At 34.3% G+C, this 27,682-nt stretch overlaps 1 protein-coding gene across 2 annotated transcripts in view; it reads right to left on the bottom strand.

The window, feature by feature from the left end:
- Positions 1-27,682, bottom strand: part of VPS8 (VPS8 subunit of CORVET complex) — a 271,364-nt gene that overhangs the window by 177,866 nt on the left and 65,816 nt on the right. For both annotated transcript variants that reach the window (XM_081301471.1, XM_081301472.1), the window contains exons 16-22: positions 25,403-25,477; positions 24,615-24,650; positions 23,799-23,889; positions 23,502-23,548; positions 22,823-22,912; positions 9,929-9,975; positions 972-1,194 (exon numbers count right to left, since the gene is read on the bottom strand). In XM_081301471.1, the coding sequence (XP_081157597.1) occupies positions 972-1,194; positions 9,929-9,975; positions 22,823-22,912; positions 23,502-23,548; positions 23,799-23,889; positions 24,615-24,650; positions 25,403-25,477 (609 nt within the window). The remainder of the gene's footprint in view (positions 1-971; positions 1,195-9,928; positions 9,976-22,822; positions 22,913-23,501; positions 23,549-23,798; positions 23,890-24,614; positions 24,651-25,402; positions 25,478-27,682) is intronic.

The raw sequence follows: 27,682 nt of genomic DNA, 5'->3' as shown, positions 1-27,682 counted from the left end.
ATGTGGCTCAGTGGTTAAGTGCCCCTGGGTTCAATCCCCGGTACCAAAAAAAATTCTAATGATTTTATTAAGAACCCAGAATAAAATGGGAAAATGTGTACCTCACCCTACAGAGTCTACTTCTCTTTTCCATTATGTTCCAGATCTGCTTGCCCTTTTACTGTTACTTGAAAATGCAAGGCAGAATCTTCTTTTTTAAAAAAAAACATTAGCTTCACCTATAATAGTCTTCTATTCAAAGATCTTTGCATTACTGATCCTTCTTGTCATTCAGATTCTAAGACTCAATGTCACCTCCTCAGAAAGATTTTCTATAATTAGCCAATCTAAAGGAGCTTCTCATTCTCTACTATAGCACACTACTTATGCTAATTTACCTCTCATACCATTCTCTGCATTTCAAAATTTAACTCTGACCTTATATACTAGCTATCTAAAAAGTGGCATCATATGGGCTGGGGTTGTGGCTCAGCAGTACAGTGCTCTCCTAGCATGCATGAGGCACTGGGTTTGATCCTCAGCACCACATAAAAATAAAATAAAGATATTGTGTCTACCTAAATATATATATATATATATATATATTTTTTTTAAAATGGCATCATTCTCTTAGGTAAAAATATTCTATTGTTTATGTGAAAGAACCCTTAGTTGAACAAGCAAACTGGGATCAATCAAGAAGCATTTATTGAGCAATGTCAGCTCTATGCCAAGAGCTCTGGAGAATGTTAAAGAAATATAAGGCATAATCTCCGGTTTGCAAGCATTATATTATCCAGCTTACATACAGTCCTAAGCTTATATAGAGTCCTAACAACTATACTGAAAAATACAAGTTTATAAGACAACTTGCCAGAAGTACTCAATTGGGCTTTCAGAGAGGCAGAGAAAGGCCTTACCAGTCAGGTAAATAAAATCAATAAAGGAATAATATTTATTCTGTTAAGTTAATATGCTGTCTATAAACTCACCTGCTGAATATCTAGGCTGGTGATATCCATATGTACAATGAGGGATTCCACATTTTCCATTAATTTTTTATCTTGGAAATGAACAATCAAGTCTTTCATAACCTGGGGTGTGATCCCCACCAATTTATCACTCAAAATATATGGTTCAAGGCACTCCAGAAACACTCCTTTGGCCACTGAATTCTCACTTAATTTGTCATACATCTGGCTAAATAAAAGATCCCTATAACAGAAAGGGAAAAATAATTTTAGAAACATTCCAAATACCAATTAAATTTAGTCTGCTTAGTATATATCATCCCCCCACATTTCAAGAACTTAATAAAAACAGTAACAATATCTGTGAAGTTTTATATTGCAAAAGTCTTTATCTCAATATATATCTATATGTAGATATATACAGATACAGATATTAATCTTCCCAATACTTCTTTTTATAAATAAGAGAAACTGAATAACTGGTTGCTGAAAGGCACATAGTGAACACAACAATCAGAACTGGAAACCAGACTTCTGGCCTAAATTCTTTGTTCAGTCTATTATGGTATACTGTTTCTTACAGGCAGAAGTAAAGGGTGTAGGTAAGAGAGCAGCCATGATGGAGTAGGGAAAAAAAGGACTATTTATAATTTAACTTTTCTATTATTAAAATATTATAGGTGACCTTCAGAACCAATAAACTTCTTTAGCTCCAAACTTTTCTTCCCAAAGGGATTGGGCAATGATTATTAATGAGAGAAGAAGAAAAATGTTTAATGTTTAAAACACATACCTAGAAACAATTTTATTGCAGAAAAAAATTTAATTACTCTCAGTGCCACCAACTTCAACACTATGTGTGACTCATCTCATATTTCTTCTGTAAGCAGTCCATAATTTGAGGTATACTTAGCATAGACAGTTTGAATTCTGTTTTCATGACATATGATATGATAAGTATTTTTCTAAATAGCTATTTACTCTTCTGGGGGGTGGGGTTTGTAGAAGTCTGCAATTTTAAATATATTTAAATATATTTCATTTATTTAATTGTTTGTTTAGTGATGGGGGTCTCACTATGTTGCTCAGGCTAGACTCAAACTCCTAGGCTCAAGTGAACCTCCCATCTCAGCCTCCTAAATAGCTGGGACTGACTATAGGGGTGAGGCACTATACCTGGTTTATTTTTATTTTTTTAAAAGAGAATATAATGTATGTTTATGGGAAACAGTGTGATATTTCAATACTTGTATACAATGTATAATGATCAGATCATGGTAATTGGCATATCCTTTACCTCCAACATTTATCATTGCTTTGTGTTGGGAACATTCAAAATCCTATCAGCGATTTTGAAATATACAGTTAATTGTTGTTAACCATAGTTGTCCTACTGTGCTCCAAAACATTACAAGTTATTCCTTGTATTCAACTGCATTTCTGTACCTTTTAATCCTCCTTACGCCATCCCCTGTTACCCGCTATCCTTGCCAGCCTCTGGTAACCATTATCCTACTCTTTATTTCTATGAGCTCAACTTTTTAGCCTCTAGCCATGAGAACATGCAGTATGTATCTTTCTTCGATTTGTATCATTTAACATAATGTCCTCCAGGTTCATCTATGTTGCCATAAATGGCAGGACCTCACTCTTTTATGTCTGAAGAGTAATTCCACTGTGTATATCTACCATATTTCCTGTATCCATTCAGAGTTGATGGATCTTTCAGTTGATTCCATTTCTTGCTATTGTAAATTGTTCTGTAATACACAAGGGAGTACTGGTATTTCTTGCAACACTTTGAATGTCTATTCAGCAGTGGCATTGCCGAATCATATGGGAGCTCTACTTCTAGTTTCTTGAGGAATCTCTATACTGTTTTCCATTTTGACTAGACCAACAGTGTATAAGAGTTTCCCTTTCTCAGTAGCTACTTACTCTGTAAAATTACCATTTGTTTAACAATGCTTCAACATCAGAATTTGCTTAAGTATTCTTATAATGTTGGATATGTCACTATATTTCTTTTTCAGGTGATGTCACAATCAACATCTACATATATGTCCTTTTCCACGTTGAGGGCACAATTACTTAGTCATTCAACTTTTAGAAATTTAACTTAAGTGAAAAGATATGAGGAGTAGGGGTTGTAGGTGAGTAATAGAGTGCTGGCCTAGCATGTGAGAGGCCCTGGGTTTGATCCCTAGCAAAAGGAAGAAAAAAAAGAAAGAAAGAAAGGATAAACTTGAAATGTGTGACTAAATGTGCACTTGAAATGTGTGATTAAATTATCTTCAAAAAGTATCACAGTATCAATTAACAGTGCCACCAGCAATATATTATCATATGAGTTTCATGAGACAACTGGTTTTTCCTCTTAATAATTTAACAAGTACAAATTAAACAACATCATTGTTTTTAATTTTTTATAAATGGCAAAATTGAACAATTCCTGTTTTAATTCACAAACTTTATTGTCTTGTATCATTCACTTATTCATTCCATTTTTAAAATATAAAAACTATGCTAATTTTATTTACCTGTTAGGATCATTAATTTTGTTGATATGTATAATATATATTCCAACTGTTCAACTGTTGGAAAATGGTGGATGATTTGTTTATCCACTTGTCTATTCATGACAAGTTCCAATAAAAGATCAAGGAAGCTCTTGACCTTTTAGGGACTGGGGCTGGGGGTTTAGCTTGGTAGCAGAGTGTAGCTTGGCACACTCAAGGCCCCAAGTTCAGTGCTCTGGACATCAAAAGAAACAAAACAAAACAAACAAAAGGAATGGGATGGGGTTTTGCCTCATCTGAAGTCCTAGAAGTGGATAGGTGGCAGACTGTCTGGCTTCAACTATACTAGAATCACATGTCACCTTCTAAGGAATAGCATTCACAATATCCTGGGGGAAAATCCATATCCATTTATTTTTTCTCAAATACACAAATATAACTTTTCCATCATTTTTCCCCTTTGCTTCACATTTATCAGAATATTTTTCATGTTAGTTTCATTTTAATCAATAAGTCATCATACTTTGTGATTACCGATTACTAGCCAGGCAAAAGAAACTAAGATTAATCAAGTTTTACTATAAAAAAAATAACAAAATTATGAATTCATAGAAAATGTCATGTTTCACAGACCTTGTACTATATAATGTACTTTTAAAAAACAACATGCTAAGGAAGATAATTATATATTTTAGTTCAATACAAAAAGCCTTGACAAGGAGAATAAAAGATAGCTAAAATTTAAGTAAAAAGAGCATAAAAGTTGACAGACAAGGTGCTCCTGTGACAAAGAGTAGCATGCAATTTGATAAGACTAATGGCAAGACCACACATTTTGTTTTTAACTAATCAAAAGCTATAAAAAGGCAGCAAAAAAAGTAAAACTCAGCAACTCCTACCTGCATCTCTACCTCAAAATAAAAAAACAACAGAATTCTAAGGCATAGTTTCATCTTTCTGGGAGAATATTTATTAGGGCATCAGGAGAGGGAGGAAAGAGATGCGCGGGCGCGCGCGCGCGCGCACACACACGCACACCAGTTTTTAGCTTTCATGTTTCTTTCTATATTTAGGTACTCTCCAGGGTGCAAACTTTGTTTCCTAGAAGAGCTGGCTGGATTCAACCCTGCTACTTACCATTTCAAGCTCAGCTATCACAGAAAAATCCACCATGAATAAGAGAGAGCCATCAAAGAGATTTTTCTAATACTCATACTAAAGAGATTTTTGAAGTTTATCATTTTTACATGAAATAGAGAAAAATGGCTAAATTCACTTCATACATTATCAATTGAATAATTTTATTAATATGAACTGCTTTGATTATGAGATAATTACAAATTCTGAGACAGAGAGCCTGGGTATCATCAATCAAAAGTACCTGCCAATTATACTAAACATGTAATCAGAACCAAATAAATTAATTTCCATTAAATATAAGTGAGATTTAATAAATTCAAAGTTGATTTGGTGTTTTCTTGTGTACTTTTACTGTGTAAAAGCAAAATTCAAGTGAACTTTAAGAAGTTGTGTTCAAAATGTTGTAAAGATTTTTTTTAAAAAAAGCACGAATTAACTTGATGTGGAAACTACTCAATTATATACTTTAAAAGGGTAAATTTTATGGTATGTGAATTATACCTCAACAAAGCTATTATAAAATTAAAGATATGGTACCTTTCTCCCCTATTTTTTAATAATTAAAATTTAAACATGCAGTTATCAAGAAAATGGTCACCCAAAACATCTAGTTCCTCAAACATGCTTCATGATTAAGATATTTCTGTTTCTCAAACACTAGGCCTGATGTTGAACAACATGACTGAACAAACACTCTGCATATCAAAAAACCACTGAAGCTTCACTTTGGATTTAACAGAAATACTTTTGGTTCAACTTCCTATATAACTTTAGTCATTGGAATGATGGCTTCTCAACAGCTCTGGAGATTTCCTTAGAGAAATATAGTGGTCAATATCATGTACAGAGAACATTAATCTTTTTTTACTTTATAACTGCTTTATTGATATAATTCATATAGTAAATATCTATTTTTAAACAATGTTCAAAATTATGATTATGTTTCACATAAGCTCTGGAGCTATTTCCAAAATAAAACTGCCATTATAGCTACTAGAGAGTTATACAGTATGTATGTTTATAGGCAAAATGACCAATCATTAAGAGTCCTATAAAAAGCCTTGAAACAGTTTGTATTGTTTGTCTCAAACTGAAAAAAAAAATTAAAGTAAAATTGTAGAACAGAGACTGAATTATGAAAATAAAGTACAAATATACAAAAACAGAATTCCTGTCATTTCTGATTTTAAGTAAATCACAAAAACTCTAAAGCCAAATCTTAGTCCATAATGATGTCCACGATACACTGATCAGTATGCCCTATAAGAGAAAAACAAATGTGGTTCCTGCCATAATATGAAGGACTTTATATTATAAAAGAGATATTAAGTATATATTAAAAAGAAATATATATGATATATACATTGGTTCAATTAATATTGCTGGGTGTAAGGGTATATGAATTATACTATGAGGTAATAATGGTGATTACAGTGTAATAATGGTGATATTGAGTTAAAATTAATGTCAGAGAGTATATTACAAATATAATTTGGCCCTCAAAAGAAATAATATGATTTATGAAAATAAAAAGACAAAATTTGATCCCTAGCAAGAAAGTGGCTGGGGCGCGGTGGGGGGGGGGAGTGCGCTTGAGTGCAGTGGTACATGTCTGGAATTCCAGCAACTTGGAAGGTTAAGGTACAAGGTCGCAAGTTCAAGGTCAGCTTGGGCAACTTAGTGAGACCCTGTCTCAAAATAAAATTCAGGGCTAGTGATGTAGCTCATTAGTAGAAAGCAACCTGACATTCAACTTCCAGTACCAGAGAGAGAGAGAGAGAGAGAGAGGGGGAGGGAGAGAGAGAGAGAGAAGCTGGGCACCATGGCACACACCTGTAATCCCAGCAGCTCCAGAGGCTGAAGCAGGAGTTCAAAGCCAGCCTCAGCCAACAGTGAGGCGCTAAACAACTCAGTGAGACCCTGTCTCTAAATAAAATACAAAATAAGGCTGGGGATGTGGCTCAGTGGTTGTGTGCCCCTGCATTCAATCCCCAGTAACCCCCTCCCCTCAAAAAAGACAGAGAATAAAAAGAATGTATTCTATCAGAAGATATTAATATAAAGGCATCTGTGGGCCAAGACTGAGTGTTTGAGTGGTGACTCTACAAGTGGAAGAAGTTATTTAAATTGGCTTAGAATTAGAATATGTTTTTAAGATTGTATTTGCATTATGTACAATCTGAGCATTCCTTAAGGCAATGTTAATGTCACAAATATTTTGCAAACATGGGACTGTAGAAGACTCTAGACATAAGTGTAACAAAATGTCAAAGAAAATGGTATAAAGAGAATATCAGTTTAAGAAGAAAGATACCATAACTGAATGAACTACACATATCTAATAATCCTTTGCTTCAATTAAGCCTAGGGAATTCACCATTTTTAACTTTATTATCTATGCCAACTTTAAGAAAAAATTATAAAATCTCTACCATTAAGAGTGATTACACTTAACTATTTAATTAAACGTAAGATTTTAACATCTAATAAAGCTATTAATTATTACATGTTTGAAAGGGAAAGGAACTAAAAGACAGCCTGGATACAAAAAATCGAGTTATTCCATTCTTTCTCCTAAGCTCATGCCCATATATAGGATCTTAACATTCAGATTTTTTTAAAAAAGCAGTAAGGTGAAAAGAAAACTAGAGCAAGAAAATGAATCTACAATAAAAGAAGAAACGTCTAACCCACTGCTTAGTTTAAAAGCACCAACTTTCTGATATTGATGGCAATGCTGCCCTATCCCTTCTGAATTTACTAGAACCTAAAAAACAGAAGTAGGAAAAGAAACCAGGAATGAAAGAAAGACAAAGAACACATATGCTGGAACTTTTCTAAGAAGAAAGTCAGATCTAGTACAATCTTATCTTCAGCCTCTGGTAAGAGAATTGAGAGAAGAAAGCCATACTATTTGAACCATGGTTTGGGGGAAAGTGCATGCCCTTGATCAAAGAATGCATGAAGAGAAAGGAAGGGAAGAACTATAAAAAGGTCTAGGAACAGCTGACAAAGGACTCCTGACATCAGGAATACACTCTGACTACTGGTCCCTCCCTGCCAAGATCTCAAAAAACAAATACTAAATTTGCTTTTAGTATAGCCCAGCAAAAACATGCTAAGGAGTCCAGGAAAGTTACAGGAAAGAAAAAAGTTGATAATAAGATAACAGATTCTAATCTGGTGAAAATTCAGACAAGATTTTATCTTTTGTTATATACTGTGATTTAATGCAAAAATTACTGTACTCCTAGTCAGTCAATAGGTTAAATAAAGCTGGAGAATATTTTCAAATCACATATAAAAGCAATGCTTATCTCCAGAACATCTGCTTTTATTTTTCCTTATATTATCCTTTGTTTTACAACTGTTAGGGCCATTTTGAGTTTATGTCACTATGAGAGTATTCAAGTGCTCCAAGATAATGATCACAAGTGACCCTGCAAACCATAATTCTCTTGTTAATTCAGCCATCAGGCCAACTAAATAGCTACTTTGTGCCAAATTCCACTCTAGGTGAAAATATTCCATGTTTAGGGTAAGATATGCCTTCTTACTCTAAACAGAATTTAGTCTTTAAGGGATTTCATTTCATCACATTTACAATTATCTCAATTTGAAGATCTGAGTTGATTGCAGTACTCATTAGTATTAAGAACACCTCCTTACCTCCATTTTTTCATCTGAAAAGGAGGATAACATTATCTTTCTTAATTATAAGGATTGAATGAAATAAAATATGTAAATTGATCCACAAACTTTTAAGGCTGTTCTAAAAAATACAAGATAAATAACAAGACAGTGCATGGAAACACTAGGTTAAGAAAAGACAGAGTGGAGTTAATGTACAACGGTGCTTTGTCTTCTAAGAAGCAATGATTAGCTATCTGATTTACTGTCTATCAGCTAAAAGTAAGCTAGCAAAGGTATTTCAATCCCTAATACCTGAAAGAAACTTTTCCCTTATACTCTTCTAAGGGAGACAACGTATAATATAATGTTCTCAATGACATTCCTATCAAATACACATTTTGCTAATTACATTAACACTATAGCTAAAATATTAGAATCTGAACCCCAAGTAAACAAAGTTATAGCTATCCATAACTTAACAAAGGCCTGACATATCAAATAATTGCCCTCTTGATAAATTTCATTTATACTTTCAACAATTTAGGAATCAGGCTACTAGAATACATATAAATTCATGAGTCAAGTCAATATCATACAGGATTTTAGAAGTATCTGTATTAGATTACTGCATTTGTTCTCTATTAGAAGGTGGTACAAACTAGTGGTTGAGACCAAGAATATAGGAGCTTCTGGGTTTGTATCCTACCTTTGTTTGGCACTTCTGGAAACATTTCTACAAAATGAGGATTAATAATGCCTACTTCATTGTTATAAAAATTAAATAAGTTGCTACAAAAATTAGATAAATAAATGTCAAGGACTTAAAACAACACTAGACTACTATTATGAATGTGAAAAACTGAATTAGCATATGTGGATTAATTTAATAGTTACTATTTAAACCAACAAAGCCTAATCAAGAGTTTATTTACACTTGTTTATTTTAAACAAAAAGAACCTAAAAGAAACCAACACTGCAGGCGGGTGTAGTTACACATGCCTATAATCTTGGTTACTTAGGGGATAAGGCAGGAGAATCACAAGTTCAAGGTCAGCCTGGGCAACTTAGAAAGACCCCTGTCTCAAAATAAAACTAAAAAGAACTGGAGATGTAGCTTGGTGGTAGTTATTCCTGGGTTCAGTCCCTAGTTTGTTAAAAAAAAAAACACTGCAATATTAATCTGGCTATTTATTTATTTATTTTTAGTGCTATGAAATCTGTATTTTAATGATGGTTCACAAAGAGTGTATGTATAGGGCTAGGGATATAGCTCAATTGGTAGAGTGCTTGCCTTGAATGCATAAGACCCTGGATTCAATCCCCAGCACCACAAAGGAAAAAAAAAGTGTATGAATTAACACACAAAAAAGAGTGTATATACTGTACATGAATAATATACTTTTTACTTTTAAGATCCCTATGTAGTATTTATTTTTTTGTTGGTTACATTCTTTGCCTCCATTATCATGATACACAAATTCAGAGATGATACACCCATAAGAATTTGTTTTGCCAAAGTTAATTTCATTAGATGAATGGAAAACTGTTAAAAAATCAAATTTCTGTAAATTCATTTTAAAAATCTCATCTAGTCAAATTTATAGAAGTCACATCAGTGAATTATACATAAACACCATGCTACCTGGGTTCAAAATAATTGAACGTGACAGCCAGTGCATACTTACTTTCGCTGCAGCAGAAGGCAGTAATCAACTATGACAGGTACCATATCCTGTAGAGGAACCATAAAGAAGATCAGCCCCATGCCCCTGTGCATAGCCCATTAGTAAAATAAGAGGTCTGCTTAAGATGCTGTTGGATTATTAGGATAACTCTGGGCCAAGCTTTTGTAAGCAATTTGACACTATGTGTCAAAAGTCTTAAAAATATGGAAACACTTTGACCCAGTAATTCTTTTTCTAAAAAATTATTCTAAACACATTTAAGGAAAAAAATTATGCACTATGGTGTTTATTGCAAATCTATAACAGAAGGAGCAAAAGGAAAGGAGGGGGGAGTACAGGGAAAGAGAAAAGAAAGTGATTTAGGGCTGGGGATGTGGCTCAAGCGGTAGCGCGCTCGCTTGGCATGCGTGCGGCCCTCAGCACCACATACAAACAAAGATGTTGTGTCCGCCGAAAACTAAAAAAAAAAATAAATAAATATTTAAAAAATTCTCTCTCTCTCTCCACTCTCTCTTTAAAAAAAAAAAAAAGAAAGTGATTTAAATTTCATATACAACATGGGATAATAAGTAAAATTGCAATTTAAATATAATACTATATGTTTATATAAAGTTTATATTAACATCAAAACAGACACTAATTAAAATATGTGTTTATCTCATAACTTTGTAAAGAAAATTTGCCAAGGAAAAAAAAAAAAAAAAAAAAAGAAGAAAATACATCCAATTGTTGGTCCGGTTGGTGGCTCAGGTGATTAAGGTTGCCCATATTTTGTTGCAATCTCCAAACCAGCTATTTTAAGGTTGATTTAACTTCTCAGTTTCATAACATCTTGATTGCTTTAAATCATCATGTATGGACTCATACCAAGTAAATGGCAACCCGTAATTTTGGCCTTTTTCAAAAGTAACAGTTTGAGGGAGAAATAGTAGTTTATTATGACTGGAAACTGTCAAGTAACCAAGCATCAGATTTCAACAGTATTCCTACATTTTCTAATGGCTACAGGGAACTGCTTTCCTTTTAAATATCCTAGAAAACCTAGCTTCTAGGCAGAAAAACAATGCCATCAGATGGAAAAGGCAATGCGTGAAAAAAAGAGTATCATATGCTTATACTTGCTGGAGAAAATGGTCAAAACTAAGGAACCCCTCTTATTTGAGAGAGAGAAATCTGAATAAGGACTTGCAATCCTGGAAGGATTCTAGGGGCTTTCCCTAACCCATCCTGCCTCCTTGTCATCAACATTCCTCCTGACTGCATATTATAGGTTTATAATCGTATTCAGATTTTTCAAAAACAGGAGCCAAAATCACAGATCTGAAAAGGGTTAGAGTTACATCAAATCTGAACACTGAATGAGAATATAGTAGGCTAGATTATGGGGAGGGGTAAGGACTCCCCAAGAATGTTGGGGAAAATATAATATCCTTTAAAATACACTGCTGAGTCCCCAAGAAAATAAAGACAATAGTCAGGGTCAAAAAAGTGGAAAAGGGACTGAAAAACCAAAGCAATAAGCCTCAAGCAATCACTGAGATGAACCTATAGGCCTATTGGTCACAGAAGAGCTTGAGTTTGAATACCAGAAAGAAGCTGAGGCCTTAAATCCTGCAAAATAGAGAATTAAAGCAGGGGACCTGCCTAAAACCAGAATCTTTTAAAAAGTTGCATTCTTAGTAAAAGGAAATCATAAGAGGGGGGGAAAATCCACCTACTAACATAGGAAGATGACAAGGAAGTTTGTCTCAGCTGGACTCAGTGGGGGTTAATCTGTATTCTCAAAGATCTGTAATCAAAATCCTGCCCACAGGTAGATTTGGGATTTGAACTTACACTATTTTCCTTAGTATGTAACAATCAAGCCAAGAAATTAACATAAAAAATTATCCTGACCAAGGATATTCTTATGGGCACTTGAAAGAAGCATATTTAAAAATTCTCCAGAGACAGTCCCAAAGGCAAAAAAAAAAAAAAAAAATGTAACTGATAAGGCACAAATGAAGACACACTCAAAATTAAAAATTTGAAAGCACCTCATGAAATAATGCCATGTCATTATGTCAGCAGAAACTATAAATAGCAGCAACAGACCTCCAAAACTTCAAATAATATAATTACCAGGTAGAAACTATATTTAAAAGTATATTTAGAATTATTAAAGCCATAAAATAGGGGGAAAAAAAGTACCTGGCCTAGCACTAAGGCCTATAAGTAGCCTACAGGGTTTAATGGAGAGTGAAACCATCATATTCACACATTTGGACAGCTCACTGTGGTGACTGTATGGTGGGAGGATCTGAAAAAACCAAGACTGAAGATAGAAGCCTATTACAGCAGGTAAAGAAACAAACGGGGGACTAAAACAGTGGGTAGTGACAGCAGGCATAAAGAACAGTGGACAGAAGTAAGAAATATTTATAAGTAAAACCGTTGTTGACAGATTGATTGTGGGATGGAAGACATCAGGAGGAGTCTATAACTCCTAGGTTTCAAGATTGAGTGATGGATGGATGAAGATGAGAAAAGAAATAAGGAGAAGGTATTAGAAGAAATAAGCCAAGTGCAATTTGGGCCATGGTAGATTTGAGAAACATCTTTACCTGGATACTGAATAACAACTGGATACACATGTTGAGTGTCCCTTATCTGAAATGTTTAGAACCACAAGCATTTTGAATTTCAGATTTTTTAAAAAATTCTGAAATAGCTGCACATATACAATGAGATATCTTAGGGATGTGACTAAGGTCTAAACCCAAAATTCATTTATGCTTCAATATACCTTATACAGATAGCCTGAAGGTATTTTATACAATATTTTTAGTGTGCCTACATTTTGACTACAACACATCATATGAGGTCAGGTGTGGAATTTACTTGTTGTATTATGTCAGCACTCAAAACTTTTTGGATTTGGATCATTTGAGATTTGGGATTTTTGGATTAGGAGTGCTCAACCTACAGTAACCTGAAATATCTGGATTAGAATTACAGATTTCTAAGTAATCAAAGAAAACAAGGTAATATGTTAAATTGTTAAACTGTTCAGGGACAACAGAGAAAGACAAAAAGCAGTCAACAATGGACTAACTCCTGAGAAAGACCAATATTTATAAGATGGTCAGAAGATGGAAATAAAATCCTACTCAGGAATAGTCACAGAGAAAAATGAGAAGAGCACACAGCAGACCACCTACAGGATACCAAGAACTTAAGGTAATAAAATAAATAAAAAGAAGAAAAGGTGACTGGTCACCACTGTTTAAAACAGCACTGAGAATGAATAAGATCTGAAAAATGTTTATTGTATTTAGCAATTAGGACACCACTGGTATCTTATAGAGTGTTTATCTTCCTGATTTGCTAGTAAGTACAATGGCAGGTGGGATTCAGTCTGCAGAGAATGGGGTGGTGAGTGAAGCATTTGGTGGTGAAGGAAGAGAGAGGAAAAAAAGAGGAAAGAGAAATGGAAGGAGAGTGAAAGAGAGAAGAAGGAGAGGGAGAAGGGGAAACATCAACATATGCACAGCTGGAATCCCTGAATCAGAAAATTACAACAATGGAACCGAACAAGTAACTCAACATATAATTTAAGATAAAGTCTTTCTAAAATAAAAAGACTTAAATCTAACATTTAAAGTACATCATGGGCTAGGTGGAAATGGCCTAAAATGATATATTGAGACCCAAAGCAGTAAAATGACTGGATTTTTTTAAAAAATCAAGAAAAAAAATTGCCATTACGAGAAGGAAAAAGTCAGGCTAGCCTCTGATTTTCCCACAATGACATTCAATGTCAGAAGATAACAGAACAGTATTTCCAAGATCCTTAATGAAGGCCAAAATATTTTTTCCAACTAAAAGCTGAAGAACAACAATCTGAAAATCCAATTACTTGAAGAACTCTGTTCTAAGCTTTTTTTGAAGAGACTGCTTCAACAACCAAGAAATGACAGCCAGAAATGACTGGGTTTTTTTGTCTTCAAGTAAAAAAAAAAAAAAAAGAAAGAAAAAGAAAAAAGGAAATAATATACTTCCTTAGTCTCTTCTTTAATGTACTTCCCTCAATTGGCCGAAACAGACTGCTTCTCATGTTAGATATTTGTATATATTTAAGATTTATGAAAGAGGGCAATATGGATATGAGACTAAAGAACTGAGCTGACGGAAAACCTAAATTTAAGCCTGTCATTGTTTGAGTGACTGACTAGATTATTTCATTGCACTGTGACTATCTTAACATCTACCAAGTGAAGAGATAATCTATGCCTTCCTTATTTTATAGGGATGATCTGAAAAAAAATGAGAACAGATGCAAATTCCTTTGTTTTTTTTTTTTTTTGGAGTAATGGCATTAATTCTCTTAATTTATATTCAAAAAGTCATCCAGGTAATAAAAACTTGACTCTTTGAAAATGATTCAAAATTTTAACTGATAGTCACTGTGTGTGTGCTTGCACAAGACACAGATAGATCTCCATGAGCTGTCAGAGTTCGGCAGCTAGTATTCCTTATATTAGTATACACATACCCTGAGCAGTGGTGCTATTCAGATATGGATATTTCTTTGTATGTGTTTATGTGTGTATTTTTCCTTTTTTCCAGTTACAATGATAAAATAACCTTTAGGAAAGACCTGACTCCCCAGAATCAATATTTGAATCGAGGCTCAGGGAGAGAGTAGGGTGCTGGAAATCAACACTGTTGTCCTTTCCTCAGATAATTTCAGGGGAAGCATCAGTTAGACAAAGAGAACTCCTAACACCTCATTCTGTTTGGCTTTCAGTCACTGTTCACTATTGGCCATGACCCCTTATTGCAAAAAATATAAGCTCACAGTGCTATAACAATGACCTTCAATGATTAAGTCTCATGGAAATTTTAAATGAAGCTCCAAGAAGAGGTTGGTATAGATTAACATAGGCTTCATTAAGATCTTTTATCTTCATTAAGATAATATTATTTTAAAAATCCTTTTAGTTGTCTCACATTATTAAAATGACTCATATATAGTCATACCTCTACCTTGTTCTAGAAATATATATATATTTATATGGCACATAAAGTAACCTGAAATATTGCTGCCACCATTAACTGACCAGCTTCTGAGTTTGAAAACACTATTAGCAATTCAAATCAATCATTCAAGTATGTTTACCATAATTATCCTAAAATTGATTGTTATATTTTCACTTTTTAAAAATATATTTCATTATCTTCCCAAAACTCATAAACTACTTAGTCTTCTCTATTTCAAAGTGAGCTATATTATATCAAAATGAATTCTACTGTCATATATAACTAAAAAGATCCAATAAAAAATAAAATACTGGTTAAAAAGTGATCCATATGACAATATACTGATTTGAGATTATCAAAGAAATATTGTAGATAAAACACAGTATAAGGTAGGATAGGACAGAACAGGATAGGTCAAGTCACGGTTCCTGAACCAGACAGCCTAGGTGTCTACTGTGGTTCTATTTACTGGCTTCTATGATATTAGGCAAGTTACTCAACCTCTCTGTATATCTATTTACTCATCTATAAAATGAGATAAATACTAAAAACTACCTCTCAATTATAAGGATTTAATAAAATAGTTGTCAGGCTTATAGCACACAATAATATTAGCCATGATTATGGGCATTTATGTTGTAAATGTCAAGGTCTCTGTTTGACTCCCAGTTTGATCTCTTAGAGTTAGATTTAAAACATACTCCCAAAGCAAACACTGTATACAACACAAGTTTTTATATTTCTAAAAATTCCTTCAACAAATATTTATCAAGGTCACTCAACCAGATGCTGGGAATACAGCAGTGACAAAAATCAGACATGGTCCTTGAACTTATATAGTGTAGCTGCATAAGAGTGACACTGAATGAGTAATTTCAGTGCTTAGCCTTTTATAAAGAAATGAGCTGACTGAAACTGGGAGAATCAATTAAGCTGAGACTTGAAAATAAATAGGAGCTAGATGAGTTAAAAAGAAGTGAGGAAGAATTGTTTTATGCAGAGAGAATACCATGGGCAAAGACTGTGAGTTAAGAGAGAATGGGGACACAAAGAACTTTAATATGGTGGGAATATAGAGAGAATTAGTAGCAGTTATTCAAGGTTATATCATGTAAGGCCATAGAAACTGTTGAGGAATCTCGTTTTTACTCCAGGAACAATGGGAAATCCTTAAAATATTTTTAAATTAGGGAGCATCATATCTAGATGATATATATTTTTCTTGGGTTGTGTGGAAAATGGAATAAAGTGCAGTAATAACATGTACAGGGAGATCAGTTAGGGGGTTACTGTAATATACTAAGAGCGATGATGGACAAATGGACCAGGACAGAGGCAAAACAGAAGGATGATATAAATAGATGAGAGAAATGGTCAGGAGGCAGTATAGAATCATGGAGTGAGTAGAAGGCAAGAACTGCTTTAGGTGAATGGTGGATCAATTCACTAAAATTGGGATTGTGAAAAGGGTTTTGTGAAGGAAATACTCATGAGATTGAGGTACCTATAAAACATTGAAGCAGAGTTGTAAATGGTCAACTGACCATACAGAATTCGGAACTCAGAAGAGTAACCTCAGTTAGAGACATTGGTTATATAGTTATTATATTATAATTACCTATACTGCGTAGAAAGAGAATGTAAAACAATGATCCTTAAGACTTTCATGTGCTTAGGAGTCACCTTAGACACTTATTACAAGTCCTGGCCACCAAACCCAGATAATCATATTCAGCAGGTATGGGAAAAAAACTTGATAAAAAATATTTTTTTTTAAAGAGAGAGTGAGAGAGGAGAGAGAGGAGAGAGAGAGGAGAGAGAGAGAGAGAGAGAGAGAGAGAGAGAGAGAGAGAATTTATTTTTTAGTTCTCGGCGGACACAACATCTTTGTTGGTATGTGGTGCTGAGGATCGAACTGGGGCCCGCACACATGCCAGACAAGCGCGCTACCACCTGAGCCACATTCCCAGCCCCAAAAAAGTATTTTTAACTAATATCTTCAAATGATTTTAAGCAAATGGTAACTGGAAATATAAGGAAACACTGATAGAAAAACAAAAGAACCTTGTGAAAAATACAAACCTTTATGGGTTAAGGAGAAGAGAAGGAAGAGGTAATAAAGCCAATAAGTGACCAAAAAGATGGGGGGGGGGGGATTGGAAAGTATGATACCAAAGAAGCCAAAGGGACAGACTGTTTTGAGAAGTTATTAATGTGCTGAATGCTGCTGAGGACCAAAAAGATCTACAGAATTTATATAGATGGTGTAGGTTTACAGAATGAGAAAGAGGTGAGGAAATGGAGACAACTCTGGCTCTGTAAAGAACGTGCAAACAAGAGCCCTAAGGATATCAGGGATGGTGTGAAGCAAGGAAGAGATTTTTTATTGTTTGACTTTGTTTAAGTATGTAAAGAAAACACCTGCATATATATGAATGCAGATGTAGCAAAACCACAAGATTACGTGAATCTCAAAATGTATACGACAGAGAACATGTTAATTATTTTGATTCTACCTGCTATTATACAAATAATTTAGGATTATAGGTTCAGGATTTTTTTCTGAAATAAACAGAAGTCAAAATTACCACAAGATCCCCAAACTATTTTCTCTAAGACAGGACAAAATACTGATTGATCTTTGTAGGAAGGCAGAAGTACTGCATAGCATTGTGTATTCTGACTATAGGAGACAGAGGAGGCTGCTCACCAAAGTCGAAGAAGCAGGAGTGCCATCTGCTGGTAAAATACCAATTCTAGTATTCTAACAGAAACAGTCAGCCTAGGAATTTCAACTAACTGGATTAGAGGTTATCTGTTTCCAATAATAGTTTCTTGACACTGACACAGCATCTCAGTTCTTCTTACCCAGCAAAGGAAGTCTTTTAAAAACACTCCTCGTCAGTTGGCAGTCCTCCCTTTATTGGGAATGCATTTGAAATAGGAGAAGCGTGAGTCCAAGAGCTGTTACATCAGCAGCAGGTCATTCTAACTGAAATGTGCCATCTCCTAATTTCTACCCACTCTTACCAGACTTCCCTCTGCAGTAATACAGTGAATTCCATAAAGCCGCCCTTCATCACCTTTAGGCAGTTATGTTACTTTCACCTCAGATTACATGAGTCCGTATTATATTTTAACTGCTTTTGAAACCTTCCACCGACCCAGCTGTGGAACATAGCTTAGTTTGCCAATAGCTCATGAAATACCTTAGAGGCTCCATTTCCAAGAGGAAACCCAGTGGTACTCCTATTGTTCTTTATGTGAGCTTGAACACACTACTGGCTCATAATAAATTGGTGATCAACTAAAATCCTATCCAGTTAGATCTTCCTACTTTAGTACTCACAGTTTAATTACTTTAATCTAATGCAAGTCTTAAGGCTTATCCTTGTTAAGTTTAATTCCATAATGATTCTTGTCAAGGTCATTTTGAACTTTGATTCTTGGTGTTATCTAAATCTGACAGGGCACTTGCTAAATCTACAACCAAATCTATGATAAAAACTTAGGTATGAGGGGCTGGAATTGTGGCTCAGCAGAAGAGAGCTCGCCTAGCATGTGTGAGGCCCTGGGTTTGATCCTCAGCACCACATAAAAATAAAATAAAGGTATTATGCCCAACTACAACTAGAAAATAAAATATTTTTAAAAATTTTTATGTATGAAAGAGCACCAAGATGTAATTAACACTAAGCCACCAAATAATTCTTTGAGTAAAGATGTTTATATAGCTGCAAATCTATTTAGTATTTACAAATCTATTTCAGTCATGTGGATAACGGAAAAATCAGACAAATCCTTTAATGAAATCAAGATGTTATGTCATGGGCATCACCTGAATACACTATCCTTATATTCTTTTCAAAGAGGCAATTATATGATCTTAACACAATGGTTTTGAAGTAAACTAATCAAAAATGTGCACAAACTACATTGGGGTTTTAGCCAACTGTTTTCTAAATCTACTCTCTTTAAAAAGATACTTTAGGAGTCAAATAAAATAACTATTCTAAGGTTAGTTTATAATTAAATGGTTAAAACAACAGATTTGTAGCTAACTGCACACATTTCATTCAACATAACAGGCTAAAGATCACCATTTCCAGAAGAAAACTGTCCTCTTTAATGAAATAAATTGTGTCTCCCCTGCCTAGATATCCACTCTGAATTCAGAGAGTCCTCTCTGAAAACTGATCCAAAGTGACTTACAAATTACTAAGGTGACTCAGACTATTCCAATAGTACCCAGGGTTACAATTCCACATCTTAAAATGTAAGCAATCATAATGCAATCACATACATCACATATACTAGACTTCAACTTTAAAATATACTTATTTGGATTTTCCCACTTTAAAATCATTCTTTGGGCTTATGAAAAAGAGGCAAAATAAGAAGTTGTTGTTCTATAATACAATACAGCACTCCAGATGAGGACCTTGAAGCCCAAATGCTTGGATCCAAATCCCAGCTCTATCATTTATTAGCTGTGTGACCTGGAACAAATTATTTAACCTCTATGCCTTAATGTCATTTCTAAGTGTGAGTAACAACAGTACCTATCTTAGAGAGTTATGATTGGAATTAATGAGTTAATATGTATCAAGGATGTTTTGGTTTGGAAATGGTTTTGGTGTGTCCCCCAAAGGTTCATGCGCTGGAAGCCTGGCCCCAGTGTGGCAATGTTTAGGTCTGGTGGGAGATGAACAGGTCTTCAAGAGAGATTAATGCTGTTCTTCCAGGAACACATGTGAACAGGTTGTTATAAGAAGCCTGTAATCTCTCCTCCATCTCTCTTCGACATGCACTACTTGCCAGTTTCTCACACAGTCACACCATTGTAATGCCATCTGCCATGAGGCCCTCACCGAACCCAGGCAGATGCCAGCACTATACTCCTGTATCTTCAGAATTGCAAGCTAAGTGAAGCTCTTTTCTTTATAAAGTTACCAGGCTAAGGTATGTTGTTATAGCAACACAAAATAGACCAAAACAAAGGGCTTCTAATAGTGCCTGCCACACAGTGAGCATCAGATGTTTAGAAAACAGAAAATGTAGCTGTTAGCTGGAACTATTCCTTTTTTCTTTTGGTACTGGAGATTTAACCCAGGGGTGCTTTACCACTGAGATATATCCCCGTCTTTTTAAATTTTTATTTTTTTGAGGCAGGGTCTCACTAAGTTGCTTAGGCCTCCATTAAGTTGCTGAGGTTGGACTTGAACTTGCACTTCTAATGCCTCAGTCTCCCAAGTCGCTGAGATTACAGATATGTGCCAGTACACCCAGCCTAGAATTATCATCCTTGATCATCTATCAACATTGCCCTTTCTCACCCATTTTTTCTTGTGCTTATTCTGAAAATAGAAGTATGATATAATGATTAGTTAAAAGCTGGGCTTTAAAGTCAGATTGAGCCCTGCTTCCACCACTTAATAGCAATATTACCTTAGAAAATAACCTAACTTCTAAGTTTCTTCATCTATAAAATGAGGATAAAAACAATAACTATATCATTGAGTGGTTGTACAAAGTAAATGAAAATGAATGTTACTTTGCATGATACTGGCACAAATAGTATGTACTCAGTGAATCTTTGCTAAAAATTTCTTTCTTTTTTTACCCCTTAGTATTTTGGTAGGCACAATATGGACAAGGCCACTCTCTTTCTGATAGCCTTACAGGTTTATGATTCTTTTTGGCACATTATCTTTAATTATATACCTCTCTGCATATTTGTTGATTTTCTGTGATTCGCAGACAGATTCTTAACATTCCCCCTCCTTTCTTTTCATCTTGGATTGTTCATGTTACATCAAAACTTTAGAATTTTTTGTTATATGTGAACACCATTCTTTTTTGGAACCTACAGTCATAAGATTGAGCCCATATTTTTTCCTGAAATATATGCTTTCTGAAACACAGAATTTATGCGCAGTGAACTTTTCATTGTTATTATAAGCTGATTTTTCTCTCAAGAGTCTATCCCTTCTGCTTGCCAATCACTTGTAAAAATTAAACCCAGAATAATGGTCCTCTCCTCTGTTTCCTTTACCTTATCAAATCACTGATAAGTCAAAAATTATCAAAATCAGATACTCAATGAGACTTCTAAAAGATAAGTAGATGACTACAGAATACATTACTACTATAGTCTGATTCTAAGACTTTTTGTTTGTTTTTGTTTTGGGGGATTCCCCCCCCTTTGGTGGTGTTGGGGATCAAACCCAGAATCTCACACATGCTAGCAAGTACTCTACCATGAGCCACACCTTCAGCCCTCTCTATAAGTTTTATAAACCTATATTAGAAACCATCATCTACAGTCCCCATCATGCTGAAATTCTTGAAGTAATTTTTACAATGGAACATTATTCTGTTCCTTTCTTTTTTTAGAAAAAGCCTCTCTACATTTTTCTCCAACATGCTGGCTTCTATATTCTTCTCTCTCTCTCTCTCTCTCTCTCTCTCTCTCTCTCTCTCTCTCTCTCTCTCCTAGTTCCTCCTAGCTTTCCTTATTAGATATTTGTTTTCAACAAAGCATTTTCCAGTGGCCAGAATCTTTCACGAATACTGTCCTAACACTTCTTGGTGATAGGTATATTCCTGTTAAGTATTTTATTTTTTATCGGTATTGCATTAGCATATAAAAACATTTATATGTACATTAAACAGTACAGTTCAAGAAACCAAATGCTCCTCTGATGCCATCCAACTCCTAATTGCCATATCTATCCTTGTGTTCCAAAGTTATAAACATCAAATGGAGATATAAAAAGACAAAAACATGCCTGTTCCACAGAACTTCAAAATCCCTGAATTTTTTCTAAAATTTCCATGAATATATGAATATATAAGAAAATTTTTTGACTGAATTGCAAACAGTAAGATTACAAAGACCGTGTATATTTACTTACTACTGCCCAGCGCCTCATACATATTAGACCAGAGGACACATACGTTAGCCTATGGACCAAATCTTGCTCACTGTTTCTGTATAGTTCACAGCCAAAAATGGTTTTTACATTTTTAAAAGGTTGTTTTAAAAAAGGGAAAGAGATGGGGTGTAGCTCAGTGGTAGACCATATACTTAGCATGTGGAAAGTTCTAGGATCAATCCCTAGCACCAAAAAAAAAAAAAAAAAAACCAAAAAAAAAACAGAAACAAAAGAAAGGAGAATATGTGATAGAGACCATATGTGACTCACATCTGGCTTTTCTTAGAAAATATGCTGTCCCCTGTATTTGTTAAAAGAGAAGGTACGGGAAGAGGAGGGAACTATAGGTAATGGGGGAAGAAAAACAGATTTGCAACAATTTTAACTGGAAATCACAGCAAATAGGAAAACTCACACAATAAAATATACATCTTTAAATTGTTCCTTGGCTTTCATTTTCATTAAGTTCCAAAATAAACAAAAGGTCTTTTAATTATCATATTCTGTAGATTTTTCTTTTTGTAACTAATCTATTTTTCAGTCACAGGTGCTCCTAGAAGAACTAAATTTAAATCTTAAGAGAATATTTTTTTCTCCTAGTTAACAAAGGTTAGTCATCAGTAAGGTGTCATCCACTGTAAGGTGGCAATTTATAGGTGTGTCCCCTCATGCATACATTCTTCCCTTCCACACAGCATCTAATAGCTAAGCCCTAAGCAACACTCCATGACATTTTACTCATCTGTTCCAATTTGACTACATACCTAATTCTTCAAAATTTAATCATGTAGAATATCTCACAGCCCTGAAACAAAACTTTGAAAACTAAAAAATGTTTAACCCAAACATAAAAGTCATGATCTCAAGTAATATAAAAAAGCAGTATTCAACCCATTCATATCACTGTCTACTGAAAGCACATGTACAGGTGTACCTGAAAGTGCTGCTCCATCACTTGGATTTTCCCCTGGTCTGGGCACTTTTTCAGAGCTCTATCTGCATAGTGGAATAGGATTTCTACCATCTGTAAAGAAAAGAGCCTGACATAGAAATCAAAATATACCTCCCAAGTTTTTCAAAACTTAATACATGTGTTCCTCCTAAATAATATAGAATCAGGCTTTGTTATTTTATTAAAAATACAATTAGAATATTTAGTGGCTTTATTTCCTGTTTTTAAGTGTAGCATAATTTCTTTCAGCATCAGGGCTAGTACTAATTTCCTAATCTCTCCTAAGAAATATTTCCATGTTCTAAACCTCAATACTATCTATATTTCTCAGGAAATTAAAAAACTGAAGCTGCCAAGTTTTGCTCTAAAAAGTATGGATGAGCAAATAATTCATGAATCCAAATCCTAGGGTTTTTCATCTTCCTTTCTGCTGTCTTTTGACTATGGTACTATTTTATTATTTTCATATGAGAGTGAAGAGGGGGTGCATGATAAGGAAACTTAAAAAGCATTAAAGATGACACCACAGAATTATAACCTGACAAGTATCTTATATACTTCCTCCATGACTATAACCAATTACCTAATCATGTGCAAAATATTAGCAAATATGAAGCAAATATGTACTGAACCCTAGTGAAGACTACATTAAAGTACTCACCCGATCTGCCACGACAGCCTTTCGTTTACTGGCATCCCCTGATAATCCTGCAGAGAAACAAAATCCAACATAAAAACAAAAGTTAGTAACATGTGTTCAGGAGTGAGCCTGTATTCTGCTAGTCTCTTTACATCCTTTGCTAAGAACAGATACAATTATAACAAGCCTTAGTCTCAAAATATTGGCCCAGACAGCATACAATGAACATCCCCCTTCTGCTTTCATAATAATTTTTTCTTATGAAAGAATTTCAAGAAGTGACATATCAATTTCTATACCCTCTATTTATTTACTTACCCACTACAGCTTTTGCTTTTCCTTCATGGAAGGACCATGCAAGAGCCAAGGCTTCTGTAAGACAATCTTGTTTCAGGAGATGATCCACTCTCTAAAATAAATAAATAAAATAAAGCTAGATCCCTTTGTCTGACCAACCACTAGTCAAATTCCTGTTCTACCTGCTAGCTATCCAGAATTTGCTATCTATCCAGAATGTCAATGTAGCAGAAATGGAGAGTTGTTTAACACAACATCTATTCACTCTCACCTCCTTAGTATAAGTCACAAGTATATCTGAATTCACCAGCTAAAGGAACTTTCTAAGACTCCCTTGTAGCTACTTGAGGCAATGTAATTAAACTCTCATCAATGATAAATGAAGTGTCTTCTGGTATTTCCATGATGTATCCTTAAAAGATAGCCAGCCTTTATTTTCTCTTTCCTCCTTCCTAGAACATAGACTTAACAGCTGAAGTTCTGGCAACCACACCTGACTATAAAATGATCTTTAGTCTAGAATTCATTAAAAGATGGTATAACAGGGCAGCATACTTAAGACCATGGAGCACCCATACTAGCCACAGGCTGCCTATCTCCAAATTAATTTTATATAAGAGAGAAACCTTGTGTATGCCAATATTATTGTGAAATTCCTGATCATGTAGCCAAATTTAATTCTAATTTATACAATAAGTATTAGCAAACCATGTACCTAACAGTTATAATCATTTTTATGTATACTTCTGAAATTAAAAAGCACCAATCCAAATAATATTCAGCAAAGCCAAAGCAATTATTAAGATACTCTAACCTATAAAATTACTTTGAACTCACCTCTCTCCAGCTCCTCAGCATCATTACATAAACAGACTAGAAAATTAAAGAGAAGAAAAGTAAAATAACCATCTTAACGTTGTTTAGGAGACACAACTGTCCAAGTCATCTCATTTTAGATCTCTCTAAGTAAAAACATTTCACACTACAGTTAGAAGTATCTCTTAGAATTTACTAAAGGGTCTCCAAATGCTCACATTAAAGAGTAAGCTAAATATTTAAAGGCCAATAAGACTACAATCCAAGGAGTTAACCTCATGGACAATGAATAAACAAAGTCCAGGCTCACCCCCCTGTATTGACTTGACAATATTTTGGATGAATTTTAATAATAAAGAAATGTTTCTCCATTACAAATTGCAAAAAAAATAAATAAAAGCACTGGAACATATTGATACACAGAAATTTTCTATTCCCACGATTCTATTCCAAGTTAAATGTCTCAATGCATTTTAATGTATCCTGAGCTAATCTAAGCTAAAAACCATCTTAATTATATGATAACATACATGGTTTCATTTATCTTCCTGATCGTTAAAACAAATAGTAAGGGAAGTTATCAAAGCATATCCCTGAATCAAGATAATAAGCATCCTATCAAAAGTAAAAATGGGTCTAAAAGTGGAGGAAAGAAATTAACTAAATACCATAACTACCTAACCATTAAGTTTTGTATTAGGCCTGATCAGTATTTACTTTGCAATACACTACCCTCTTTAGCAGCAACCTCATTTTGCCCCAACTATCCTGATACACACAAATACTAAATCAAGAGTGAAAGAGCTTACTTTTGTCCCCAAATAAAATATCTGACCACCGTAACTGCTGATGGATTGATAACAAGCCTTCTCTCCAACCAAAGCCTGTTAAAAAAAAAATGCACAAGGTAAAAATTACATGCATCATAAGGTTCATGAAGTTTCAAAGAATGTCAATTACAGAGATATTTTAGGTCAACAGAATCTCATCATAAGTGAGTGGGAAAAAACATGTCAATCGATTGCCAGTCTGACAGTAAGAAGTGACATAGAAAAGACAAAGTTCAAGAAATAATTCTCTGCTTACATAAATAGCCTGTTTATTTTTCCAGAATTATGTGAGAAAGGGAAAAAACATGCCAAACTGTAAACATAAACTGTTACGCCCTATGTCTTACTGGGTGGCAGGTAGTCACTACTTCTGGAAAGGAATGGGACTGACTAGAAATGGTACCTCCAAGTTCTTTGAAATATATATCACAGAAAACACAAGAGGAAACAGGAAGACAAAACAGCATAGTATATGGGAGTCAGCACAGCAAGCAAAATAGAAAAGCTCATTGATAAATCTGAGTCATAAACTTTGGCTCTGCCACTTACTGGGTATGACATTAACAAATTTCAGAACTCTTGACATTGTTTTCCCATCTCTGAAAAACCCTGCACATTTTGTGAGGCTTAAATGTTAATATTCATAAATGTGCCAAAATATATATGGTCAATACCAGATACCTATGATGTTTCTAACTTTTTTATTTTGGGAACTTAAAATGTATATAAAAGTAGAAAGAATAATAATCAATCTCTAATTGTATTCATTAATCAGCTTCATCATGATCAACTCATCACCAAACTTGTCTCAGCTATTTTTCCACCACTGCAACATAATATAATACTGAAGTGAATTCCACATTCTGAATATCTCGTTGACAAAAATTATTACATATTTTTTAAAAATGAGACCTTTTAACATAATTGCAATACCATTAACATACTTTTAAAAAGAAATCATCATTCCTCAATATCAAATATCTAGTCAGTGTTTGGATTTCAAATTGTCTAGTAAATGTTGAGATTTTTATTTTTTGTTTTTGTACATTTCATCTGTCTGAATCAAGATCCAAACAAAGTTCACATATTAGAGCTAGTCTTAAGTCTCTTTTAATCTGTATGTTCTGCCTTCATTTTCTCAAATCTTTACTTCCCTGAAGTTTTTTGTTGTTGTTGTTGTTTGTTGTTTGTAAAAGCTAGAACATTTACTCTACAGTTTTCTACTACTTGGATTTTGCTGACTGCATTCCCATGGAACCATTTAACACGTTCCTCTGTCTTCTATATTTTCTGTAGAGAAGGCTTAGTCAGATCATGATTTTGTTCGTTTGATTTTTTTATTGGTACCACTTTAAGTATGATGTTAGTTGCCCTTGATTATGAGGATGAAGAAGTCCCCCTCCCCTTTTTTCTCGTTGTTACCCAGAGGCGCTTTACCACTGAGCTATATCTCTAGTCCTTTTTATTTTTCATTTTGAGACAGGGTGTTGCTAAATTGTGGAGTCACTACATTGCTAAGGCTGACCATGAACCTGCAGCAAGAGAATGTTGGTCTACAGTGTTCTTTTTTACGTCTTTGGTTTTATTATCAGAATTAACCTAGCCCCATAAAATGAGTTAAGTATACCCTTCTCCTCCATTTTCTAAAGACTTTTGTGTTGAACTGGTATTACTCCTTCCTTAAGTGTTCAATTAGACTTTACCAGTGAAGTAACATGGGCCTGAAGTTTCTTTATAGGAAGATTTAATTGCAAAATTAAGCCAGGAGTATGGTAGCAAATACCTATAATCTCAGTTACTTGGGAAGCAGAAGCTAAAGAATTGCAAATTCTAGATCAACCTGGGCAAATTAACAAGATCCTGTCTCAAAATAAAAAAAAAGGGGGGTGGGGGTGGGGTGTAGTTCAGTGCTTGCCTAAGATGGCAAGACCTTGGGTTCAATCCCCAGTATCACCTCTGCAAAAAAAAAAAAAAAGAAAAAGAAAAAAATTTCAAAATTAATTTAATACATGTATGGCACTTAAATTTTCTATTTATTTTTGAGTCAGCTTTGCCCATTTATGTCTTTCAAGGAAATTTTTCATTTCAGATAAAGTTGTTGCATTTACTGGCATAAGATTATGCATATTTCCATTTTAATATTTATACAATCTACAGTGATATCATTTTTCTCCTAATATTGATTATCTGGCTCTTCTTTTTTCTTGATTAATCTCACTTCAGATTTATCAATTTAATTCATCTTTCAAAGAAATCAGT

This window comes from Spermophilus citellus (genome assembly GCF_964194105.1).
Source record: "Spermophilus citellus genome assembly, chromosome: 7".
Lineage (NCBI taxonomy): Eukaryota > Metazoa > Chordata > Mammalia > Rodentia > Sciuridae > Spermophilus > Spermophilus citellus.
Note: the sequence above shows the minus strand (reverse complement) of the source record. Positions and strands in the feature narration are given on the sequence as shown.